The sequence below is a fragment of the Lactuca serriola genome, chromosome 1 (genome assembly GCF_051521515.1).
Source record: "Lactuca serriola cultivar US96UC23 chromosome 1, Lser_US96UC23_V15, whole genome shotgun sequence".
Lineage (NCBI taxonomy): Eukaryota > Viridiplantae > Streptophyta > Magnoliopsida > Asterales > Asteraceae > Lactuca > Lactuca serriola.
The window spans coordinates 65,234,241-65,258,637 of NC_136408.1; the positions used below are offsets into that span (position 1 = coordinate 65,234,241).

The 24,397-nt window shown below is 32.2% G+C and overlaps 3 protein-coding genes and 1 pseudogene across 5 annotated transcripts; 2 read left to right on the forward strand and 2 right to left on the reverse strand.

Annotated features, from left to right (window-relative positions):
- Positions 1-723: 723 nt before the first annotated feature.
- LOC145056532 (uncharacterized) lies at positions 724-1,713 on the reverse strand. Its single transcript, XM_079004226.1, has one exon. The coding sequence runs from the start codon at positions 1,711-1,713 to the stop codon at positions 724-726; it is 990 nt and encodes a 329-aa protein (XP_078860352.1).
- Positions 1,714-9,772: 8,059 nt separating this feature from the next.
- On the forward strand, positions 9,773-13,169 carry LOC145090034 (phosphoadenosine phosphosulfate (PAPS) reductase family protein). 2 transcript variants are annotated; one of them, XM_079028399.1, is made up of 17 exons: positions 9,773-9,969; positions 10,053-10,180; positions 10,305-10,350; positions 10,435-10,604; positions 10,691-10,808; positions 10,915-10,997; positions 11,076-11,135; positions 11,223-11,453; positions 11,531-11,627; positions 11,713-11,763; positions 11,863-11,943; positions 12,048-12,119; positions 12,220-12,282; positions 12,364-12,504; positions 12,607-12,664; positions 12,761-12,813; positions 12,935-13,169. In XM_079028399.1, exons 2-17 carry the CDS (start codon positions 10,080-10,082, stop codon positions 12,992-12,994), a joined length of 1,485 nt encoding a protein of 494 aa, XP_078884525.1. In that variant the 5' UTR covers positions 9,773-9,969; positions 10,053-10,079; the 3' UTR covers positions 12,995-13,169. The 2 variants fall into 2 exon arrangements, with proteins under 2 accessions (XP_078884525.1, XP_078884519.1); XM_079028393.1 differs by having other exon boundaries at positions 9,773-10,180.
- A 2,353-nt stretch (positions 13,170-15,522) lies between these two features.
- On the forward strand, positions 15,523-16,473 carry LOC145090052 (thioredoxin-like 3-3). Its single transcript, XM_079028407.1, has 3 exons — positions 15,523-15,689; positions 15,793-15,818; positions 16,044-16,473. The coding sequence occupies exons 1-3, from the start codon at positions 15,576-15,578 to the stop codon at positions 16,261-16,263; spliced, it is 360 nt and encodes a 119-aa protein (XP_078884533.1). The 5' UTR covers positions 15,523-15,575; the 3' UTR covers positions 16,264-16,473.
- Positions 16,474-16,711: 238 nt separating this feature from the next.
- Positions 16,712-18,880, reverse strand: LOC145090042 (S-adenosylmethionine synthase 2-like; annotated as a pseudogene). Its single transcript, XR_013701427.1, has 2 exons — positions 18,693-18,880; positions 16,712-18,138 (listed from the first exon to the last, which is right to left on the reverse strand). The product of XR_013701427.1 is annotated as an S-adenosylmethionine synthase 2-like (transcript).
- Between the last annotated feature and the right edge of the window lie 5,517 nt (positions 18,881-24,397).

A 24,397-nucleotide genomic window follows, 5' to 3' on the forward strand; every position in this document is an offset into this window, starting at 1 on the left:
TACACTTAGGAGTGTTAGAATGCTCAAAACCCAACATACAGCCCTTCCAACCCCCAGACCTAGTACCATCGGGGTAGATGAGCTTGCTTCCTTCCTTTTTCTTCTAAGGCACCAAAATACACACTTTAAGCTTAGAAATGACTTCTCGAGTTGAAACTAGGGTTGAAAAAAATGTATAAGAGCGGTGGAGGCATATGAGGTGAAAGAAATGAGGCCATAAGAGTGTTTAAATCTGAGCCAAACCCTAGAAATTAGTGTTTCCATAACTGGAAAGTACGCCCTGCGTACTACGACTCGCCTTAGTACGCTCTATGTACACACGTACTCCCCAAAGCCAAATTTATGAAATTGCCACTAGGGCCCCTTTTGCATACAATCTTGAACTTAGGGACCAAAATGCAACATAAATAAATCATAGGGTTAATATTAGAAGTACCTTTCCATCGAGATGTTACAATCTCCATCCACTATCATGTGCAAGTGTCCATCTATTAAGTGGATGACACTCCAACCAATTTCGAGCATGTAGATTTGCCTTTCCAATTTCTTCCATGATGGAGTTGAACTTTCGAATTTGATTTTGACTCCTGGAATGATAAGCTAAAGCTTTCAATTCTGAAATACGAAACTTGTCATAAAAGTTGTTGATGAAATGTCGTAAACAATACATTTAACAAAAATGAAAGTTAATGAAGCAAGTTATTGAAATGTCATAAAGAATACTTAAGAAATATAACAATACCTATGAAAACCACATGACTCTAACCATGGAGATCCATGCTCATTGATAGCCTTAAGGATTCCACCAGGATGACCAGATATTAAACATATGACTTCATGGTATTTCACCACATGATTCTTGACATGAGAAACAAACCAATTCCAAGTATCATAAGATTTATTTTCTATAATAGCAAATACAACTGGAAAAATCTGATTATTACCTTCAACTCCCATTGCAATCAACATCTTACCCATGTACTTACCATACAAGTGTGTGACATCAATGCTAATCACCAGTCGAAAATAGTGAAACCCTTCGATAGAGGGAGAAAAAGCCCAAATAGCACGGCTAAATTCAACTTCATCCACATCAGTTGATCTTGAAACACACCATTCAACTATATTTCCTGGATTGAACTTTTGAAGTGCGCCAAGATATTTTGGTAAAGTGACATAAGACTCTTCCCAGTTTCCAAACACATGTTCAATTTCTTTTTGCTTTCCAACCCAAACCTTCTTATATGAAGGAGTATAACCTAGCGTTTCAACAATTTCTAGCGTTTCAACTATTTCAACTCTCAAAGCAGGAATACTGATAGAAGGTTGTGCTTTTATAAGATACCTAGTTTCCATAGCAATCAAGCTTGCATCTAGGTTCAAACGATCTTGAGAAAGCTTATAGTGCAAACAAGTATGCGGACCGGTATAAGTTATGATTTCAAAATATCCACTGCGTTTACGTTTACTTGCATGAAGTTTCCATTTGCAACCAGATTGTAAGTACAACTTGCATCTTAGAGTCCAAATAGTTGGGCGTGATTCAATGACCTCAAATTGTCTATGTGTTTTAATGCAATGGATCTTGATTGCTCTAACAAGTTCCTCTTTATCCTTGAAAGAATATTTTCCCAACTCTCGCGTAAAATCATTCTTACTCGTTGATTGCAACACAATCCAATTGTCATCAATATTCAAATTTGTTCCTTCCATATTAGTAAAAGTTGAAGGTACTTGAGCATTGTTATCAAAAGGTGCTTCTTCATCATTTTCATCTTCAATTCCATCTTCCAAATTTTCATTTAAATCAAGTTCATTGTCATATATTCATCATATTAGTTACAACAACAACGTGGGAGATTATAGAAAAATCATCATTGTCAATCATATCTATAATAGAATTCATCTACAAAACAAATAAAAACAAACAAAAACTAATCAAAAACTGATAATATCATCTATGACAACAAGAAAAAGAAAAAAAACTAATAAAAAACTGATCATATCATCTATGACAACAAGGAAAAAGAAACATAATGAAAGAATCAGAATCAAGAAAGAAGCAAAAATTGCAACCAATTCCATCTAAAAAAACTTAAAAAAACAAGCAGTGAACAAATCCATCTACAAAAAAAATCAAACAGAAGCAAAATTTAATCATCAATTTGGTGGAGAGGGATCAAAATCAAGAAAGAATTGGAATGGAATGAATTAAATAGAAAAAACTAAAAAAAAATAAACGAGCAGGAAAAGAGGTTGCATACCTTGAAACCGCCGACAGGTTATGGAGGCGGTAGGAGGTCGGCGACGGGTAAAGGAGGCTGCAGGTGACCGAAGATAGGTGGAGGAGGCCGCAGCTGGCCGACGATGGGCGGAGGAAGCCGTTGGCTGAAGAACGACGATTGTAGCCCTAGTTTTGTTTTTATAAACAATAATATTAGTTTTAAATTTAGAATAATACTAATAAGGTAAATATTTTTGAATGTATACTAGAATGGGGAATAGTTTTGTTTATAACCCTATTCAGGATAAAAACTCGTTTATGATGTGCAATCATATGGGATCTTAGAAAAAAACAGTTTGACACTAATCTGATTATATATGATTCTATTTTAAATTATTAAGATTGTAACAGAATATCCGGTTGGGACAATGTGATTTTTTCCCCACTTTTGACCTGTGTTCCATTCCTATTTAGGGGTGTGCATCTAGACCGATGGATGAAACAAACCAGGGTTGGATCGACACCAGACCATTACCAATTTTATATAGTCGGATTGGTTATCCGTTCTTGGGTTTACACTATACATGTTTTGTTGGGAATTCAACAAAACAATTAAAACAAGTTCAGACAAACGATAAACAATTTAAGGAAAACATGCGGAAATAAAATTGAAAATTTTTAAAACAAAAATTGACGATAATATTTAATGTGCTTCGATCAAAGTGACCTACGTGAACGGGGGAACGAGGGTGGAGGTTTTAGGCTAGGGTTGATTACTCAATCAAGAATCATTATTAGTTTATAATTTTATTAGGTAATCAATCATCATTATGTTTTTAATGCCTATAAATTGTCTAATCAATGAATTCCGAGCTCGACATCAATTAGAACAATACATGATATGATTGTGAATTTATGAGTATCTTAAACTTGTGATCAACGATATACATAAAATCACATGACATAGGCACACATTCATTCCTTAACTTCCATAACTTCACTTAAGATAAAATATATGATTGTTTGAAGATTACACATCCAATTATTTTAGCTATTTGTTTCCCGTGCAAACATCATACATTCATCAATGACATATATGATAGGGATCAATTGTTCTTTGACATATATGATAGGGATTAATTGTTTCTTTTATTTATAAACAAAGTGTAGGTGGAAGTTGATTGGTTTTATATGTTACAAAAAATATATTTTTGGAGAAAAAACATAAACCCTAAGTTCACACGCACCCTAAAGGATCTAAGTTCTCACTATGATTTGCAAACAACTATTGAATATCAAGAACCCTATAACTACATTGCTATTTTCGAAAATCACTAAAGGGTTATTAGAAATTACATACCTTAGTTTATTATTGCAAATAAACTAGTAATCCTTCCTTGTTGGTCTTTAGAAAGCAAGCACCAAAAGTCTCGTGACTCTAATGGCTCACACCTAAACCCTAGCAAGTTGGAGGCTAAAGAGGAGAAAGGAGAGGGAATGAGAATTTTCGATTCTCACTCTTGTAGAAAGGTTAGACAAAATTATGAGCCCTTGGGAGGGTTTATATAGGTGACTAAGGAAACTAGGAGAAGACATATTTTTTAGATAATCCTTATCTCATTTCTTTGCTCCCTAAGGACTCTTAGGCTTCCTTATTGCCCAAGAAAATCCCTAAAGACCATCTATATTTCGTCCCCCTTCCAAGAGAGGTTCTAGAATTGGCCAATGTTCAACTTTTGAACATTGTCACCTTTAGTACTTCCACTTTTAATTAATCTAATTAATCCCAAAATTAATTCAAATTAATTTCTGATTAATTCTTAATTAGATAATAATATTTCTAATTAATATATCATTCTCATAATATCTTAATAAATCATTTATTTTGATTTATTAACTATATAATAAATTAATAAACTAATATCTTTCTTCAATAAACATTCAAGTCAATTACTTGGTTTGAGAACAACCCAAAAGGACTTTGCTTATAATTAAAGATTACTACTAATTTAGTTATTGACTTAGATACATATGTCACACCCCCAGACCAGAGCGGCGGAAGCGTCCGGAGGCAGGTGACTTCATTGTGTAGTATCATAACAATTGCATATAAATGAAACATAACAAATCCAAACAACATCCATAAATATAACACGCTTACATTTTTTTACATCATGTTTATGTTCTCAAATTTTACACAAAAGAGACACCGGTAAGCAATTCCCAAAATACAGCAAAATAATCTTGAGTCTGCGATTCCATAACCTGCTTATTGGTTTCCTGAGAATACAAGTCGTTTGAAAAACGTCAACATAAAATATGTTGGTGAGTTCATAAACACTTTCGTGTAAAACTTCGATGGTAGTTTAGAAATCCAGAAAATCCAATATTTTCTTATCAAAATAGTTGTAAGTCTTGTTTCAAAACGAGTATAGTTGCATGTATGTCTTAGTTAGTCATTTTCGAATTCATATAAAATCGTTTCCTCTAGAAAATCCTATATTTTCTGATGTATAAAATAGTAGCTTTAACAAAACAATAACACTTGTGTGAAAAAGGTCTCATCTGAGAAATTCAAAACAGAGTTGATTGTAAACCAAAGGTGAAATCCGTATAAATACATTTCTAGTATATTCTAGTGAGTCGTTATAACCATACTAATATGACGGAGCGCCTGTTATGATGTTCTTCAGGCGTCGGTTTTGTTCATGACATTTGTCACCCTAGACTGGTCGGTCTAGCTGTAGTGAACATCGAAGGTGCGGGGTGTCAACCCCGTATAGATCTATACACAATTTCCTGCTCTCCCTTGTGGAGACTCTAGTTATAACTAGGGGTGAGCATGGTGCGGTTTGGTGCGGTTTTTGACTAAAACCGAACCGAAAACCGCAACTTCGGTTTTTTGAAATTTAGAAACCGAACCGTTCGGTTTTATGTGGTTCGGTTTTTGTGGTTTTTTATTGCGGTTTTTTGTTAGTTTTTTTTTATTTTGTTTTGCTTTTTTACTAAAACTCAAGTAACTAAGCAAGTTACTTTGACTCAGATGAGGAGTGAATCATTTATTGGAGATAAACCGAAACACCATCTCTTGGTTTGATAACAAATTACATAACCACTCATCCAACATGTTTCTAATGCTTGAATATAATACGAATTTAATATATTATTTGTTTCACAAGTACATACAATAATATCAATTAATGTAATCATAAAAATGATACTATATCACTAGTATTCTTCATATTTAAATGTTAAAAAATATCATACACATTATTTGTTATTGTAAATACCACTAAATGTATGCTTAAAATTATACAATCATCATCTGATAGATAAGATAGATATTTATATTTATAGATATTTTAATTGTCATAAGTTATTGGTTCTTACGAATATCAACATTTAATATATATATATATATATATATATATATATATATATATATATATATATATATATATATATGCGGTGCGGTTCGGTTTTTGCAAAACTAAAAACCGCACCATCGGTTTTCATTTCGGTTTCGGTTTATACGGTTTTTTCGGTTTTTTTGGTTTGCGGTTCGGTTTTTGCTCACCCCTAGTTATAACTCGTACATGACTTAAAGTGTACAAGATTGTATTAATATATGTACTGTGAAGATTTTGTCTGACTAGAATACTAATTGATCTTTGAGCAAATTGTGAAAATTATTATTTACTAAATAAATAATAATAATAATAATAGTTGTAGTTGTAACTAGATATTTCGTTTCGTTGGTTTCGTTTATTGGAACTAATCTGCTTTAAAATATTTATCAAAATGACCCAAATATTATCAAAACCGGCAAACAGCCCCCTTTTCTTTATAAAAGACTGTGCGACTCAAATTATCGGAAAATACCAAGTTGTGATATATATATATATATATATATATATATATATATATATATATATATATATATATATATATAACTTTGACTTGTGTGAGTTTATGACAACAACTTTATGACATACAAATTCTTCTGTCATAACCACTCTATTTGTATATTTTCTTGCCGCAAATACTAATGTCAACTATTTATGAAATACCCTCTAATAGTTTGCAAAAATAATCATTGATGGGCATAAAGTCCCAAACTTTGAAGATCCTAGCAACTGTGTCATCTTACAAGTGTAATTCAACAACTTTTTATCTTTAGATATAGAGATATGAAGTAAGGGGGTATGAATGTACACATTCAAAACCTTAGGAGGCTCTTCTTGTACATAAAGTATTCTCTATATGGTGGTTTTGTAAATATTTCTAAGATTTTCATATAATCTGTGAACTCACGTTCATAAAAAATTTGTTATAATATAATAACATCTCAACATACATACTAAACATACAAATACATGTAATTATCAAAGGATTTAGAAAAGATTTTACTTGTATTCTCCCCTAAAAACAATAAAAACTTAGAAAAAGGTGGGGTATGAAGCTCACCTTGGTTATCTTTGTTGGGTGATTTTGATGAGTGATGAGGAAGTTTCCAAGCTCAAAAACTTGGAAGATTCTTAAATCTTTAGAGGATTCTAAGAATAATTTTTGTGTGTAAATATAATGAAATCTTAGAATAATGGAAAAAGTAATTGTTTAAAGAGGATAAAATACTCACAAAAAAAAATCTGGGAATTTCCCTTGAATGGATGAACTTGAAGTTTGAAGGTGTTGAGAGTGTTCTTGGGAGTTTACTGAAGCGGAATGAGAGAAATGGGACTTGGAGAGGAAAGAATCTAAAGGGAAGGATAAGGGTGACTTGACATTTGCATGGAAAGCTGGTGGGTAAAGCTTATTTTCTTATGGATAATGTGTGTTTATTTGGGATTTGCATGAGAAATAAGGAATTAACATCACATCATAAAGTCAAACCCCTTTATCCTCTAAAAACCTCTTTAAAATCTTGGGTATTATTTTATATGAATATGTATTAAAATAATTAATTTTGGCATAAAACGGGTGTTTAAGGGGTTTAGGATATGAAAAATACGAGTTTGGTGTGATTTCTGGCGTCAAAATGTCTTAAAAAGAGAAAAAGGTCCGAAAATGATGAAAATCCGGAGTGTAGTCCGGAGCCTGCGAGGGTCCGAAGTCACTTTCTAAATTCCGGAGTCGTTAAGCAATTTCCGGAGTCACAAGATTAGTTCTGGAGCATATTCTCGGATCTGAAGCACGTGCGAGGTCACCAGTCCGGACCGAGTTGTGAAGCGACTCAAAATTCCGAAGCGGGGCTAGATCTTCCGGTGCGAGGTTCCGATCCGAAGCAAGAAGGGGGGGGGGGGGGTTCCGAAGGAGTGACTCCTCTTGGGTTCTTAGAAAACATTTCGGACTAAGAGAGTTCTGGCCAAGAGGTTCAGAACCAAGAGGGTTCCGGACCAAAAGGGTCCTTTTGGGTTTTCTCCTCCGGTTTTGGACTGTTTTCGACTGAGGAAGGTACGTAGAGATATTTGGGAGAGATTCCTCATACTTGGAGAGATTTGGGAGAGATTTCATATTCTTGGAGAGATTTGGGAGAGATTTCAATTACTTAGAGAAATTTCATATTCTTGGAGAGATTTGGGAGAGATTTCATATTTTTGGAGAGATTTGGGAGAGATTTCACATACTTGGGAGATATTTCATATTCTTGGAGAGATTTGGGAGAGAGTGAGATATCGTGGGAGAGATTGAGAGAGACTTTGTCGGGAGTCCTTATTAATGTTTTTCTTCGTAGAGCAAGGACTTTAGACTTAGTTACATCCCATTTTGAGTGCCATACACCCCCCGTAGGTTTACTTATTAGTACTTTATAGAGTTGATACTTCCCTAAATCAGATTAGGGTTTTAAATTTTGAACATTTGGGACTTTCAAGTGTTACTTTGCATTAGGATTTATAGTTGTATACTTGTAAACATAAAGAAATCCCTAAAATATAACACTAGTTGAGTTGACCATATTGACTTGTTAACCTTGACTTGACCCAAAGCTTGCCGGTTGTCACAACATAATTCAACAAAATTCGAGATATGTTTTCTTCTAACTTTTTTTTGGGTGGACCCTTAGAATAATTTATGCTGTCTATGTAATCACCAAGTGACTCAACCACAACTGCTATATATCTTTCTATTCTAATAAAAGAATATTTTTATTTTTCATTTGTCATGTGTCACCCTATTAGGTTTTCTTATTAATGTATGTCACTTGTCAACCTATTGATTATCCGTTTCAAAATTCAAATTTTAAAATTTTCACTCTAACTACATTAACATTAGAATAAAAAATAAAATAAAATTAATACATATTATAAGGTCACGTATTTATTTAAATTAAAGATTATAATTTTATATAACTAAAAAAAATCTCTTAGTTAATAAGGGCACAATAGTATTTTTAGGTAAGACGAGGACCAAACGCGCAACAAAAATAAACAGTATGGACCATTTAAGTTAAAAAAATAAGTTAGCGACCAAAACCACAAATTCCCCCAAACCACAGGGACCATTCATGTAATTTAATTTTTAATTTTCGTTTTGTTCATATTTGGGTAACTATTTTTTTTGTATACATCTAGGTAACAAACTTGTTGAAAGCGTTCACATCTAGGATTTAAGCTGCTATAGCAGGTCATAATAGTCATATGTGAACACTTCCAAAAAGTTTGTTACCTAGATATGTAAAAAAAAATAGTTACCCAAATGTAAACATACCGAAAAGTTAATTACCTTGATAAGTCATATTCCATAGTTTTTACCACTTTTGTTTAATGGTTCTGACCAAAAGTTTAAAAGGCCTAATCTTTTACGGTTCTTCTATCGTGTAACATGTGAAATTTTATAAATACATCATAACTCATTTATTTTAAGTTAATTTAAATGATATATTTTCCAACATATAATTTGGTATTTGTGCCTAATTTTAGATTTTAGATTGTAATTTCATATTCTTTTAGTTATATATTTATTGTGTTATATCTTTATGGAATAAGGTGGGAAACCTGAATAAATATTGGGCGTGTTCAGAATGGAGCGTTTGCGAGCTTATAGCTTCTAACATTTGACAAAACGTTCTATTTTAAACAGAAAACCTTGTTTGACACTACAAACTTCTAATGTTTAATTTAAACAAAACACTCTAAATCTAAATGCTACTTCATATAGCATTTAACAAAATACTACCAGCCAGAAACTACCCACTACCTGTAATTTTTACCGAACACACCCATTTAAAATTGAATTTCATGTGTTTTAAGAAGTATTGTTGATTCGTTGGCTTCGAGTGTCTTATTTCAGAAATTTTATGAGAATTTAATTTCTTTACAACCAATCGTATTTATAATTGTTCGGAATCAAATTCTAATTTTATCCAAATCTTATAAAATCCCACAAATCAAATACTATTTTAGGAAAAAATAATATTTAAAACTTAAATTTACTTATTCCAAGTCGTTGTATCTCGAAAAAACAAAATGAAAAAAATAAAATAAAATTTACGACCAAAAACTTGAATAACAATTTCGCAGTAAAGACATATAAACAAACACATGACGCCCAACGAACGACCCACAACAAAATTCTGTTTTCGTTTAGATTTAGATAAATCATCAGCAACATCCATCCATAAAAACCCTTCAACCTTCATCAGAAATATCCCAAATTTCTTTCCCCCAATTCCAAATTCCGTGTCCCGATTTCAATTTCATCAGAAAAATCAACACGGAATTTGGAAAGAAAACCCTTTTTGACCGGTTTGAATCTTTCTTTCAAGGTTCCATCAAAACCCACGTTCTTGATTTGTTTTTTTCAACTCCAATTTTCATTCCTTTTACAGGAAAGATTTGAATAGCCAGACACGTAAATGGAGATCGATAAAGCAATCAGAGAGAGCAATGATCAAAAGCTGAAAACCAAGTATAATAAAGCCGTCAATGTTATTCAAAGAGCTCTTGCTCTTTACCCGTAAGTTTCACTTTTACATGTTCGATTACTAAGATTATATTTTGACGTTTTAGGGTTTCGTTTTAGTGAAACGATTTGGGTTTTCTAGAGATTTGATTCTCGTTGACATTGTTTCACTTATCAGTATTGAAGAGGTTGCATTTAGCTTCAATGGCGGAAAAGATTCAACGGTAAGTTTTTGTTATTATCCGCGATCATAATCATCTAAAAATCCCATTTCTTCAATAATTCCCAACAATTATCTTTTCTCCTAGGTTCTACTACACCTTCTAAGGGCAGGATTTTTTTTACATCAAGTCGATAATGGTCATTCAAATGGCGATCTATCTACTCACGCATCCGCATTTCCAATAAGAACAATCTATTTCGAGAGCCCTTCTGCCTTCCCTGAAATCAATTCATTCACTTACGAAACAGCTTCTAGGCAAGACATTATCTATAATCAATTAATCAATAAATTATCCTTATGTAATCAATCAATTATATATATAATTGATTCTTTTCATGTAGTTATGGTGTCCAATTAGATATCATACGCCAAGATTTCAAGTCAGGTTTAGAGGCGTTACTAAAATCTAAACCAACAAAAGCCATTTTCCTTGGTGTTAGAATCGGCGATCCCACTGCTGTAAGCCACAATTCTTGTCATGTTATTCTTTTAAAGATAATAAAAACTTGATATTTGTCAAATATGTTCATAAAAATTGAAAAAAAAAACTGTTGACTTTTTGAAGGTGGGTCAAGAACAATTCTCTCCAAGCTCACCTGGATGGCCACCTTTCATGAGAGTTAATCCAATCTTGGATTGGTCTTACAGGTATTCCAATCATAATTCATAAACATGCCAAATTACGAAGAATGTCATTTTCGTAATTTCCTTGATTTTCTATGGCAGAGATGTGTGGGCTTTTCTTTTGACTTGCAAGGTTCCATACTGTAGTCTATACGACCAAGGGTAAACCATATCTTATATTTTCAAGAATTTGATTTATGGGTTTGTTTTTTTTCCTTAAAAAAAAACTTTTTTTTTACATGTTTACAGATATACATCAATAGGAAGTGTTAATGACACAACTCCAAATGCATTGTTATGCATTAAAGATTCTGGTAAGGAAAAGTTCAAGCCTGCATATATGCTTTCAGATGGAAGATTAGAAAGAGCTGGAAGAGCCAAAAAGTTACTTCAAAAAGTCAAAGATGGAGTCAAAGGTGTGGAATCACATCAAGAAAACACCCCTTCAGCCTCAATCATAGCTGTTGGTGATGAAATTCTGTAAGTTTCTTGATTATTATTATTCTTATAATTTGTTATGTGTTGTTGACTGATGTTTATGATTTGACATAGCTCAGGTCTGGAAGGGTGGAGGATGAATTAAGACATTTGTTGTGTAGGAAGATTCATTCTATTGGTTGGAATGTTTCCCATATTGCTGTTGTATCAAGTGATGTAAGTTGCATATGGAAATCTTGAAATAATAAGGTAAAGAATTACTGAATTACCCCTGAATAGACAGTTTATTTGTTCTATATAGGTAGATTCTGTAGCTCAAGAAGTTGAAAACCAAAAGTCTACAAGTGACATGGTATGACATTTATTACATGTAAATGTGTAAATTTTTATTTTTTATAATCTGAAATTGGTGAAATGAAATGTTAATAAATAAATAATAATAATAATACAGGTTTTCTTATATGGAGGAGTTGGTCCATTACCTTCAGATGTTTCCATTGCAGGAGTTGCCAAAGCTCTCAGTGTTTGTTTGGTGAGTCATATACATTTTATTTTCTTTTTATTTTATGAAATGTGTAATTTAGGATTTTAATTTTGAAATGTAATATAATAATAATAATAATAATAATAATACAGGCTCCCAATGAAGACTTTGAAGAACATCTTAGGAATTTATATGGTGAAAAGTGGAGTGGAGACTCTAATGAGGTATAATAACTGGAATACTGGAATTTTAATTTTTTTTTTTAAAAAAATGTAGTAATAACATAATAATACAATTTGTTTTTGGATTTTATATATTTTGCAGATGGCTAAGTTGCCAGAAGGTATAACAGAATTGTTGCTACATGAAAAGCTTCCTGTTCCATTGGTAATTAAGTTTATTTTTAATAAAAATTCACATTTGATGCTTCAAAAAGTTATAATGTGTGTGTGTGTGTGTGTTTTACAGATAAAGTGTGGGAATGTAATTGTTTTTTCTGCAACAAATGTGACTGAGTTTGACCAACAATGGGATGCTTTGACCAATTCAAGATTGTTAGCAACAATGGGATCATTTGTATCTAAACATTTCACAACCTCCCTCTCAGATGTATGAATGTGTTTCATTAGTCAACTTTACAAAAGTCAAGCTTTTGCTTTTACTTTAAAAAAATCATATATTCATAACTCCAAATTGTGTTTGACTTTGTAGATAGAAGTTGCTCAGTCTCTATCAAAGCTTTGTTTTGAATTTCCAAATGTCAACATTGGTAGGATTTAGGAATCTTTTTTAATTATCTTTCAAAAATCATCATTATCTTTGTTTCTTTATTATTTTTTCTGATTGTTTGTTTAAAAAAATCAAGGATGTTATCGCAAATCAAGAACAGGGGCACTCACAATAACTTTGGAAGGGAAGGTAATGAGTTTAAACAAACTTTTTTTTTTTTTTTTTTTTTTTTTTTTTTTTTTTTAATAAATTTGATTGAATAATGAAATATGACAAAAGTTATTTATTTCATATTTTACTTTGTTTATAGGATGAAAAGATGGTAGAAGCAGCCATGGAAGCAGTTTCAACAAGATTATCATCACAATAATTTTGATCAGAAAATGTTTGAAGGAAAAAGAATAAGTGATATGGGTGAAAGAGAGAAAACAAGTGTATATGGATAATTAACAAAGCTATTATACTTCATTAGAATTTGCAAACATGTTAGGATGAAAAATACATCATTTTTTTTGGGAAATTTGAATTACTTGTTCATGTTGTTATTGTTTTTGGTTTGTATTTTGTTTTGTTGGTTAATGATTAATCCATGTATAACTAATCTACAATGGGGTTAATTTGAGAAATAACAATGTATTTTTCAAAATATTGATAAATATTACTGCATTATATTTATTACTTTTTAAACAAGAAGATGGTTAAAAAAATCAGTTTTTTTTTAACCTACATGATATTGCAACATTATAAATTTATAATAAGATAACCTGTTTAGAAAGTAGCAAATTACCTATTGCTATAACTTGATAGATTTTTGAAAAATATGTTGTTAATGAGAAGATAATTGAAAGCATAATAATGCATATATAAGAAATGAAAGATATGATGTTATAATAAAATTATTAAGAAACTACATTATCATTTATTACAATTAGCCTTAAAATCTAAGAGTGTATTTGGTTGTTGCTCCAGATTGTGTTAGCGAGCTTGCCCAAAATAAAGAGTGGTAGGAAGTGCACCGAGGAGGTAACATAATGAAACTAAACTGATGACTCTTTTTTGTTAAGGTCATGGAGTAAATAAAATAAGGATGATACATCTGTAAAAGATATACAAAAGAGAGTTCTAGATGAATCTAAAGGCTAAAACATAGTTACTATGGTGTGTGTCAGAGAGAGTGAGATTTTCTTTTTTATTTTTTTTATTTTTTTTATTTATATCAAGGTGGAGGGGCGGTGTTTGCCGAATACATCTGAGCATCCACGTCCTTCCTGCCAAACTCACCCTCCTTGTGCTCTCTACAACAACCTTATGTACTTTTAAGTTTATGATATGTTCCAGTTTGATTATTTTTGGTAACAATTAATGTTGTTTTCTATTTTCTATTTTCTATTTTTTATTTATTATTTATTTATTTATTATTATTTTTTTCTCTTAATAGATAATATAATTCAATTTTAAGAAAACATGTATTGAATAATACAAGTTATCCCAAATTAATTGAATAAAAATTACCAGAAAAATACAAGTCAAAACATCAACAAATATTTGGTTTTTAACTTTTGGGTTAATACCTTAAAAACCATTATTTATACATCCTCGTTTCGATTTAACCCCAAATTTATTTTTTGTTCTTCATTTGCCATTATATTTTAGAAAACGTTTCATTTTCGGACCCTTGACCGGCCATCAACAGGTAATGATGACGTGTCAGTTTTTGCATTTTTTTGTTTGCATTTAGCCCCGACATTCCCGTATAAGTTTGCGTTTAACCCCAATATTTTTTGTTCCCCATTTGCCATTATTTTTTAGACAAAATTTCGTTTTAGCCATTGGTCAGTCACGAATAGATATTTTAAAACGTAAGAGTTGAAACTACGACTTCTCATTGAGGGTGAGGCGTGTTACCTAGTAAGCCAATAACTTTTTTTTTGTATTATCAGTGTTTGTTGTATTTAATCTACACATGTATTTTAAAATGAAGGAAAAATATCTAGTGTAAGTCTTGAGTCTGTAACATCTAATAAACAATATGACATGCTAATCTTTAAGCTAATCAAAATTGTTAATTCATTCGTAATTCATCTAAAAACTGTTGGTTATGTTTACCAACATATTTGTTAAGAAACCATATATTTCTAAAGAGTAAAAAATGTGCCTTCTCTTTAAGGGACGAGGCGTGTTACATGTTTACATTAAATTCAATACAACAAACATTGATAATACAAAAAAAGAACCATTAACTTACCATCTAACACGCCTCGTCCCTTAAAGAGAAGACACATTTTTTACTCTTTAGAAATATATGGTTTCTTAACAAATATGTCGGTAAACATAACCAATTATTTTTAGATGAATTACGAATGAATTAACAATTTTGATTAGCTTAAAGATTAGCATGTCATATTGTTTATTAGATGTTACAAACTCAAGACTTACACTAGATATTTTTCCTTAATACATGTGTAGATTAAATACAACAAACACTGATAATACAAAAAAAAAGTTATTGGCTTACTAGGTAACACGCCTCACCTTCAATGAGAAGTCGTAGTTTCAACTCTTACGTTTTAAAATATCTATTCGTGACTGACCAATGGCTAAAACGAAATTTTGTCTAAAAAATAATGACAAATGGGGAACAAAAAATATTGGGGTTAAACGCAAACTTATACGGAAATGTTGGGGTCAAATGCAAACAAAAAAATGCAAAAACTGACACGTCATCATTACCTGTTGATGACCGGTCAAGGGTCCGAAATGAAACGTTTTCTAAAATATAATGGCAAATGAAGAACAAAAAATAAATTTGGGGTTAAATCAAAACGAAGATGTATAAATAATGGTTTTTAAGGTATTAACCTTAGACTTTTTATCGGGATCTTCTAATTATTTAGGCAAAGGTTAAAATAGCCTCACATAGAAGGCAAGAAAGAAATTAGAGTACATTGAACATGGACAATACAGAAGCAGCAAAGCAAATCAATCTCCATGGCAACCTCATCACTGCATCCAACGATGAGAATCTAACAAACATTTTTCACCAAATCAGAACTTCCAAATCCCCTGTATGGATCTTCACTCCTAATTTTCTTTCAAAGATAAATTCCATTCATCGTCTTCACTAGTTAAACAATTTCTGCTTCTCTTTCTTGATTTGTTTTATCGTAGGCGGTGATCAACTTCGGTGCATCATGGTAATTCTTTGAAATCCAATCTATTAGATATATTCGTAAAATTCAACAGTAGATCGCTACAATCACACTTTTGAACTTTTGTATTTGGATTACGAAACCAAACATGAAGACAAGGTGTTCGATGAAATGCTCGAATGAAAAATAGAAACAAAAGTTGAAGACAACGTGTTTGATGAAATGCTCAAATGAAAAATAGACCAATATATTTTGTTGTTTCTTTTACAGGTGTCGTGTTTGTGCAGAGATCCTCCCTTCGTTTAACCAATTAAGCAACAAGTTCCCAAAACTTTCATTTGTGTATGCAGATATCGATGAATGCCCAGAAACAACCCAACATATTCGATACACACCCACTTTCCATTTCTATCGAGATGGTGAAAGAGTCGACGCCATGTTTGGTGCCGGTCAAGAAAGGTTACACGACCGTCTCTGGTTACACTCCTAATTTTAAGTAAATTAAACTTTCGGAGGGATGTTTCTTAATGCCCTTAAATAGCTTAATAGCTTAATAGGTTATCACTTAATATGGACATTATATATGTATGTTAATATTTTATTTAATCTGGACAAAAAAATTCTTCCAACTTAATGTATTAAGACACTAACATTTTACTTTGGAATGTTAGGGAACATGGTCATGAACGACTATTTGATATGTTTCTTGAGACTGTTTGATACTATAATTAATGACATTTGATTCGGTTCTATAGCTTCTGTAATGCCTTTATTGTAAGAAGTTGGGTTTGATCCGTTTAACAACTGTAAAACAACATTAAATCTAATTCAGATTGTTTATTTGGTCTGGAAAAGAAACATCATTATTGTTTTTTGGGTGTGTTTAGTGATATTGTAACAGGTTTTTGAAGCTAAATTCATAATACACAACAAGAACATAACTTCATAATTTTTTTTAGAAATTTTCTATTCCAATGACAAGTATACATCACAAAAAAACACAAGTAAAAACATAACAAAAGACAACGAATTGTAATGACGAAACACAACATTTGACAAAAACAATCGAAGTTTTGTAATATTCCACTGCCCTCCTCCAACTTCAAACTCTATATCTTTATTCCCCATTTCCACTCCAAGGGCAAAAGTGTCATTCCATCAATCTCCCAGTATACTCATTTACTCACCACTCACGCCTTCGGCTTAAGAACCTTCGGAGTCTCCCAGGTAAAATCAGGATCTTCGCGACCGAAATGGCCATAAGCCGCAGTCTTCTGATACCTAAAATTCCCACCCCTTTTCAAATCAAGATTAATCGACATCATCCCTGGCCTAAAATCAAAATTCTCCTTAATCAAAACAAGAATATCTTTATCCGGAATCTTCCCAGTTTTATACGTGTCAACAAACACAGACAACGGCTCAGCCACCCCAATCGCATAAGAAACCTGAACAATACACCGCCGTGCAAGTCCCGAAGCCACCACACTCTTGGCCGCTTGCCTCACAATATAAGCCCCACTCCGGTCAACCTTCGTCGGATCCTTCCCGGAGAAAGCACCACCACCGTGGGCTCCCCACCCACCGTAAGTATCAATGATAATTTTCCGGCCAGTGAGCCCCGCATCACCGTGGGGACCACCAATCACAAACCGCCCAGACGGGTTCAGATGAAAGATGGTTTTTTCGTCAAGGTATTTAGATGGGATCACCGGTTTAATCACGTGTTCTTTAAGATCTTTAGCGATTTGGTCGTTTGTTACAGTTTCGTCATGTTGGGTGGATATAAGCACTGTATGAACCCTAATTGGAACCATGGCGCCATTATCGTTTTTATATTCAACTGTTACCTGTGTTTTTCCATCGGGGCGTAGCCATGAACAGGTTTTGTTCTTTCTGACTTCGGTTAATTTAGCTCCTAGTTTGGTTGCGAGGACATGGGTGAGTGGCATGAGCTCAGGGGTTTCATCTGTAGCGTACCCAAACATGTGTCCTTGATCACCAGCACCGATTTCTTCTGGTTTCTTGCTGAGGTGGCCATGGACGCCTTGAGCTATGTCGGGGCTTTGTTGCTCGATGTTGACTAGGACTTTGCAGTTGTCAGCATCGAGTCCGACTTCGGGAGATGTGAATCCGATTTCTTTGCAGGTTTTACGGACAATTTTCTCGTAGTCGACTTTGGCTTTGGTTGTGATTTCACCGAAGACCATGACCATGTTGGTTTTGGTGCAGGTTTCACAGGCGACTTTGCTTTCGGGGTCTTGTTCTAGACATGCGTCTAGAATGGCGTCTGAGACTTGATCACATAGCTTGTCTGGGTGGCCTTCGTTCACGGATTCTGATGTGAATAGGAAGGTTTCCATCTCTGTGATAATAAGAGTTCAATTAGCAACGAATGAAATCCAGGCAATTTCTTCATATGAATTTTGAACGAGTGTATCACATTAGGATCATTACTGAAGTGAGAAACTAATCGGATAGTTTACTTATCACAGAATTCAGTAAATCATCTGTGGTTTAAGCGCTATACCACGAAATACAACAGCTACGACGTTCGATTAACAACTTTAGTAGAAGAAAGTATATGAAATACATGGATCTACTCCGAAAAGAGGCTATTTAACATAATCGTACTTAAAATTCCTGAAAAACGATCGAACAGAATGTTCATAATGTACAGAGATCTCGCTCTTCGAATCAAACTTCAACAATTTCTAAAGCATAGAAAGAACAGTTTATCAATGTGATTGATCACATATAGATTTTAAACATATACACAAAAACCTACGAGAGATTTCCACAATCGACATTAACAAACCGCAAATTCAGGAAATAGAAAGTTGATTATACGGATCAAAAATGAAATTCAGAATATAAAAACGCAATTGAATCGAAACAATAGCAGCAAATCGAACGTACCTTTCTTTGATCGGGATCTGTAGAGATACGGGGAAAAACGAGAGAGAGAGAGAGAGATGGATGGTTTGAAGTGAGTGGGGAAGTTGTGTGAATTTATAGGTGCGGATGTGTAGGAGATGCGCGAGTGACTCGCTCTGTAACTCAGGGTGAAGGTGGTTTATGAGGTTGTACATGATGGATAAAAATTTGTAAATGGCGAAACCTACCACATCCCTATGGTGGAACCTTCACCAACCCCTCAACCTCTTAGTGGGGCCCTTTCACCAACCCTTTTACCACCTTCGTTTTCCCTTCCCTAACAATCATATTTACATGGTTAGATTAAAATCTCACCTTCGTGCAAAATAAGATTTGGTTGTTCTATTTAGGTCCCAATTTCGTTGTCCATTAGACTAACCATCGGATCCTCTATCATGTTAACTCCCCATACGTGATGCTCTTAGGGTTTGATCATCTTAATCACCACAATGTTAGTGTAGGAAATAAATTCTTTGACGTACAAGCTAATCGTCTCTATGGTTTGCATCATGACTTCTTATAATTGAATATCTGTTTGTAGAGCTCCATGTTTATTTATGTTATGGTTTTTATTAGAGGATATGATAACATCTTCTATATAAAGATTCATCATGGTGAGATTTTGTTAGATGCACTTTATGCATCTTTTAACATGTTTGTTTCGTGTTTTTGCTATGCATGTTGGATTTGGAGTCATGCATTTTCGAGAAAGATGTGATTTTTGTGGTTTTTGGTAGAATTAGGTGATTTGTATGGTTTGGTTGGTGTGTAGGAACATTTGAAGGTGGAAACGTGCTTAAGAAGGTGCTAGGAAGCTTCGATGTTAGGAAGTTCAAAAGAAAATTGAAAAAGTAAAAAAAAACGGGTGGGTACTAGCTTCCGATCTGTTACATGGGACTTGTTTTATTAGGTGTTAAAATAGAATCTTGTTTTCGGAGATCTTGAAAACGGGATGTCGAAACTTAAAGAAAACATTGGGCGTGTTTTCTGAAGGACAAAAAGCATGGTCGTGTTTTTATGCTTCTGTGCAGAAAATGACAACTTACTTTGAGGGACTTTCGAATTTGGGCCTCGAACTTTAATAGAATTTGGACTTTCCATGTGTTGTAAAAAAGAGAGTTTTGACTTTCCATGTGTTGTAAAAAAAGAGAGTTTTGACATTTTTTTCTTAATGTGCAACCATGAGATCTCACCATGGGTGAATTTTAGGAAGGCTCGGCTTAAATATTTGTTTGGAAACTTTTTTTTTTTTTTTATTTTTTTATTTTTATTTTTTTTTATAATTATGTAAGTTGAATTAACGTTTTGATTACTACTTTAGATTTGTAAGTATTTTTAGCAACGCTTAGCTAAAAACTTAGGGTGTTTGGATAAATTAGATTATAACTTATTAGCTTATTTGCGGTGAGAATAAACAATAATCAAGGGGAGAGATGCTTATTAAAATCAACTTATTTAGTTTATCCCTATCACAATAAACTGATTTTTAAGGATTCCTATCCAAACAATTAAACTTAGTTTATTATGATGAGAATAAGCAATAAACAATAAGCACCATCTTTTTTCCCTATCCAAACACCCCCTTAAATATGGTTCCATAGTTCATATTCCTTCTTTTATGTAGTTAAGTTTTGTGGATTAATGTTGAAGACGATTTCTAATTTAGTAATTAAAATTTTGTTTTGATTAAACTCTCAAATTTTAACTTGGTTTTGTTGGACACTTAAATTAGTGCATAGTTATTTAATTCATGAAATTTGTAATTGTTTTGTAATGTGAAACTAGTAACAAACAACCAGTTTGACCAAAATATAATGATTCTACAGTTTTTATGGTTCCTTATCTACTAAATTGCAAAAATGGTCCATGTGGTTTACTCAAAATTGTCATTTTGGTCCAAAAAGATTTGGACTAATACCACAAGTCCAAAGTTTTTGCGAATTTGGTCTGATTTGGTTTGAATTTTTTTAAATGACGAGTTTGCCATTTATTTTTCATTTTTTTATTTTTTAAATAATTTTAATGTTTTCTATTAAAAAAATAAAAATAAAATTAAACACTCAACCCCTCCACTTTTCTATTCTATTCCCTTCTACCAGACCCCTTCTTCCCCATTCTTCATCGTCCTCTGGTAAAACCACCACTACCGGTAAGCAACGCCGCCACCGGTCAACCCCTAGAAGCACCACCGGTTACCACTACCACCACCCTCGATTTTCCAGTCAACACCATCACCACCAGTCAACACCTCTCTCTTTCTCCCCCTCTCTCTCTCTCTCTTCCATCACTTACCGGAAAAATATGAACAACCACCACTTCCACACGTCGAAAACCACCACCACCACCTCCACCATCTCTCTCTCTCTCTCTCTCTCTCTCTCTCCCGAGTCCTGATGAAACCACTCTATTCTCCAAATGAATACACAGACAAAATTCAGAAATTAACATACCACAACACATACAAAACCCAAAGATTTTCTAACACCAAACACATACATTTGTTCAAGATTTGATACACAAAACAAGAAATATGATATATACAAGAACATACATGAACCAACTAGGGTTTCGAAAAACTTGAAGGGTGGCGCCGTCGTCGGTACCTCAACTCGCTCTGAAGCTCCAAATCTGCAACATCTCTCCAAAGCGGGTTGAGGTACCGACGGCGGCGCCACCCTTCAAGTTTTTTGAAACCCTAGTTGGTTCATGTATGTTCTTGTATATATATATATATATATATATATATATATATATATATCATATTTCTTGTTTTGTGTATCAAATCTTGAACAAATGTATGTGTTTGGTGTTAGAAAATCTTTGGGTTTTGTATGTGTTGTATGATAATTTCTGAATTTTGTCTGTGTATTCATCTGGAGAATCTGCAACATCTCTTCAACGATTAAGCGCCGAAAAACAAGAAATATGATATATACAAGAACATACATGAACCAACTAGGGTTTCGAAAAACTTGAAGGGTGGCGCCGCCGTCGGTGGTGTAGGCTTCCAGATATGAGGGTTTTCCTGTCGGAGGTTGGTGGAGGCTTTCAGATCTGAGGAACGATGAAGCACCGAAGAAGTAGAGAAACGAAGGTGGTGGAAACCTAGGGTTTGCTGAGGAAGATGGCGTCGGACCTCCGTTCTTTGAGTTGCAGATCAGAGTGATGGTGGTTTTGAGTTGTTAGGTGGTGGCTAGATGGGTGACACTGATGGTGGTGCTCCGACTAAATGGTTGGCACTGATGGTGGTGCTCCGGTAGCAAATCAAAAGAGACATGGAGAGTGTTAGTATGTTAAAAGTAAGAGGGTGGGTTGTGGGTTTAATTTTATTTTTTTATTTTTCTTTTAATCAGAAAACATTAAAGTGATTAAAAAAAATAAGGGCAAACTCGTCATTTAAAAAAGACAAAATTTCATAATTGGTCCCTATGGTTTGTAAAATATCTCACTTAGAGGACTTTCAAGGAAAACGTCATGTCATTGGTCCCCATGGTTTGCAAAATTACATGAAAGGTCCTCGTGCCGTTAAATCTAACTTTTCAACTGTTAAATTTAAATAAAAAGAAAACTATTTTACCCTTCTACCAACTTTGCAATATACTACAAACCTCAAGGACCATTTGTGTAATTTTGTAAATTGACAAAATTTCACAATTGGTATGGTTTACAAAATATCGCACTTTAAGGACTGGTCCCTGTGGTTTGTAAAATTACATGAAAGGTCCTCCTGCCGTTAAATCTATCTTTTCAGTTGTTAGATTATAATGAAAAAGATTATTTTGCCCTTGTACCAATATTGCAATACACTACAAACCTCAAGGACCATTTGTGTAATTTTATAAATTTGAAATTTTGTATATATACAAATTATAAATAAATTTTGTATATATATAAATTACATATATATATATATATATATATATATATATATATATATATATATATATATATATATATATATATATATATATATATATATATATAATTTCAACAATTTGATAATCGTTTTTTTTTATCTTTTTTGACATTTTGTTTTCTATTTTTATTTTACAATTTTAGTTATTTATGGTTTTTTTAATGTCTTTATTTATTTTGATTCAAGTAAATAAAATTAAATTCGATAAACCATATCGAAACCTTTTTTCTCTTATTTGTAAAATGAAACGTTATTATTATTATTATTTTTTTAATTTATGTTGTTATGGTTCATTTTATTTATTTATTTTTACTTTGATGCTACATAGTTAATATCGTTACCAACTTTATGTTTGCATTTATCATTATCATTATTTCACCTTTTGTTTTCTATTTTTTTATATATTTATATATTTATTATTTTCTATTGTTTTTTATTTATTTTGATTCAAGTAATGAAAAATAGAAAAACAAAAAAGCAAAAACTCAAACACCAAAATTGTAATATACTCTAATATATTAATACATTTTACACTTTTCATATTTTTTGGTTTTTTCGCATTTTTTTATTAACTTTGGTTATTTATGGTTTTTGTAACTTTTTTTTTATTTTGATTTGTGTAAATAAAAAAGTTATGTTTATTTTCTTTATTTATATTTGTAAATATAACTATTTTATTTATGCGAATCAAAATAAAAAAAAAGTTACAAAAACCTTAAATAATCAAAATTAATAAAAAAATGCGAAAAAAACCCAAAAAAATATGAAAAGTAGAAAATGTATTAATGTATTAGAGTATATTACCGCTTTGGTGTTTGAGTTTTTGATTTTTTGTTTTTATATTTTTCATTACATGAATCAAAATAAATAAAAAACAATAGAAGAATAATAAATAACTAAATGTATAAAAAAATAGAAAACAAAAGGTGAAATAATGACAATGATAAATGCAAACATAAAGTTGATAATGATATTAACTATAGAGTATCCAAGTAAAAAAAAACATGAACCGTAACGAAAAAAAATTAAAAAAAACAAAAATAAAAAAATAAAAAAATAATAAAAAAAACATTAACTCTTCAGTTCACAATTAAGAAAAATTAAAGAAAAAATAAATACGACCTGGTTTATCGAGTTTAAGTTTATTTACTTGAATCAAAAGAAATAAAAGTATAACAAAAACCATAAATAACTAAAACTATAAAATAAAAATAGAAAACAAAATGTCAAAATGATAAAAAAAAGTTATCTAATTGTTAAAATTATATATATATATATATATATATATATATATATATATATATATATATATATATATATATATTAAATTTATAAAATTACACAAATGGTCCTTGAGGTTTGTAGTGTATTGCAAAATTGGTACAAGGGCAATATAGTCTTTTTCACTAAAATTTAACAGCTGAAAAGTTAGATTTAACAACAGGAGTACATTTCATGTAATTTTACAAACCACAAGGATCAATCGCGCGACTTTTTGCTAGGAAGTCCTCAAAGTGCGATATTCTATAAACCATAGGGACCAATTGTGAAATTTTCTCTCTCTCTCTCCCTCCCTCCCTCCCTCTCTCTCTCTCTCTCTCTCTATATATATATATATATATATATATATATATATATATATATATATATATATATTTTGATTCAAGTAATATAAACTTAAATTCGATAAACCATGTCGAAACCGTTTTTTCTTTAAAGGCATTAAAATATAAAATGGAAGAAATGAAAAAAAATAGTTTGTATATTTTTC

What these genes read in the sequence shown, in the direction of transcription:
- LOC145056532 (XM_079004226.1), bottom strand. Translation starts at nt 1,713, where the DNA reads ATGGAAGGAACAAATTTGAATATTGATGACAATTGGATTGTGTTGCAA.
- LOC145090034 (XM_079028393.1), top strand. Translation starts at nt 10,080, where the DNA reads ATGGAGATCGATAAAGCAATCAGAGAGAGCAATGATCAAAAGCTGAAA. An exon ending in ACTTACGAAACAGCTTCTAG is followed by an intron (nt 10,605 to 10,690) that starts GCAAGACATTAT and finishes CTTTTCATGTAG; the next exon opens with TTATGGTGTCCAATTAGATA. An exon ending in TGTAGTCTATACGACCAAGG is followed by an intron (nt 11,136 to 11,222) that starts GTAAACCATATC and finishes ACATGTTTACAG; the next exon opens with ATATACATCAATAGGAAGTG.
- LOC145090052 (XM_079028407.1), top strand. Translation starts at nt 15,576, where the DNA reads ATGGACAATACAGAAGCAGCAAAGCAAATCAATCTCCATGGCAACCTC. An exon ending in TCAGAACTTCCAAATCCCCT is followed by an intron (nt 15,690 to 15,792) that starts GTATGGATCTTC and finishes GTTTTATCGTAG; the next exon opens with GCGGTGATCAACTTCGGTGC. An exon ending in ATCAACTTCGGTGCATCATG is followed by an intron (nt 15,819 to 16,043) that starts GTAATTCTTTGA and finishes TTTCTTTTACAG; the next exon opens with GTGTCGTGTTTGTGCAGAGA.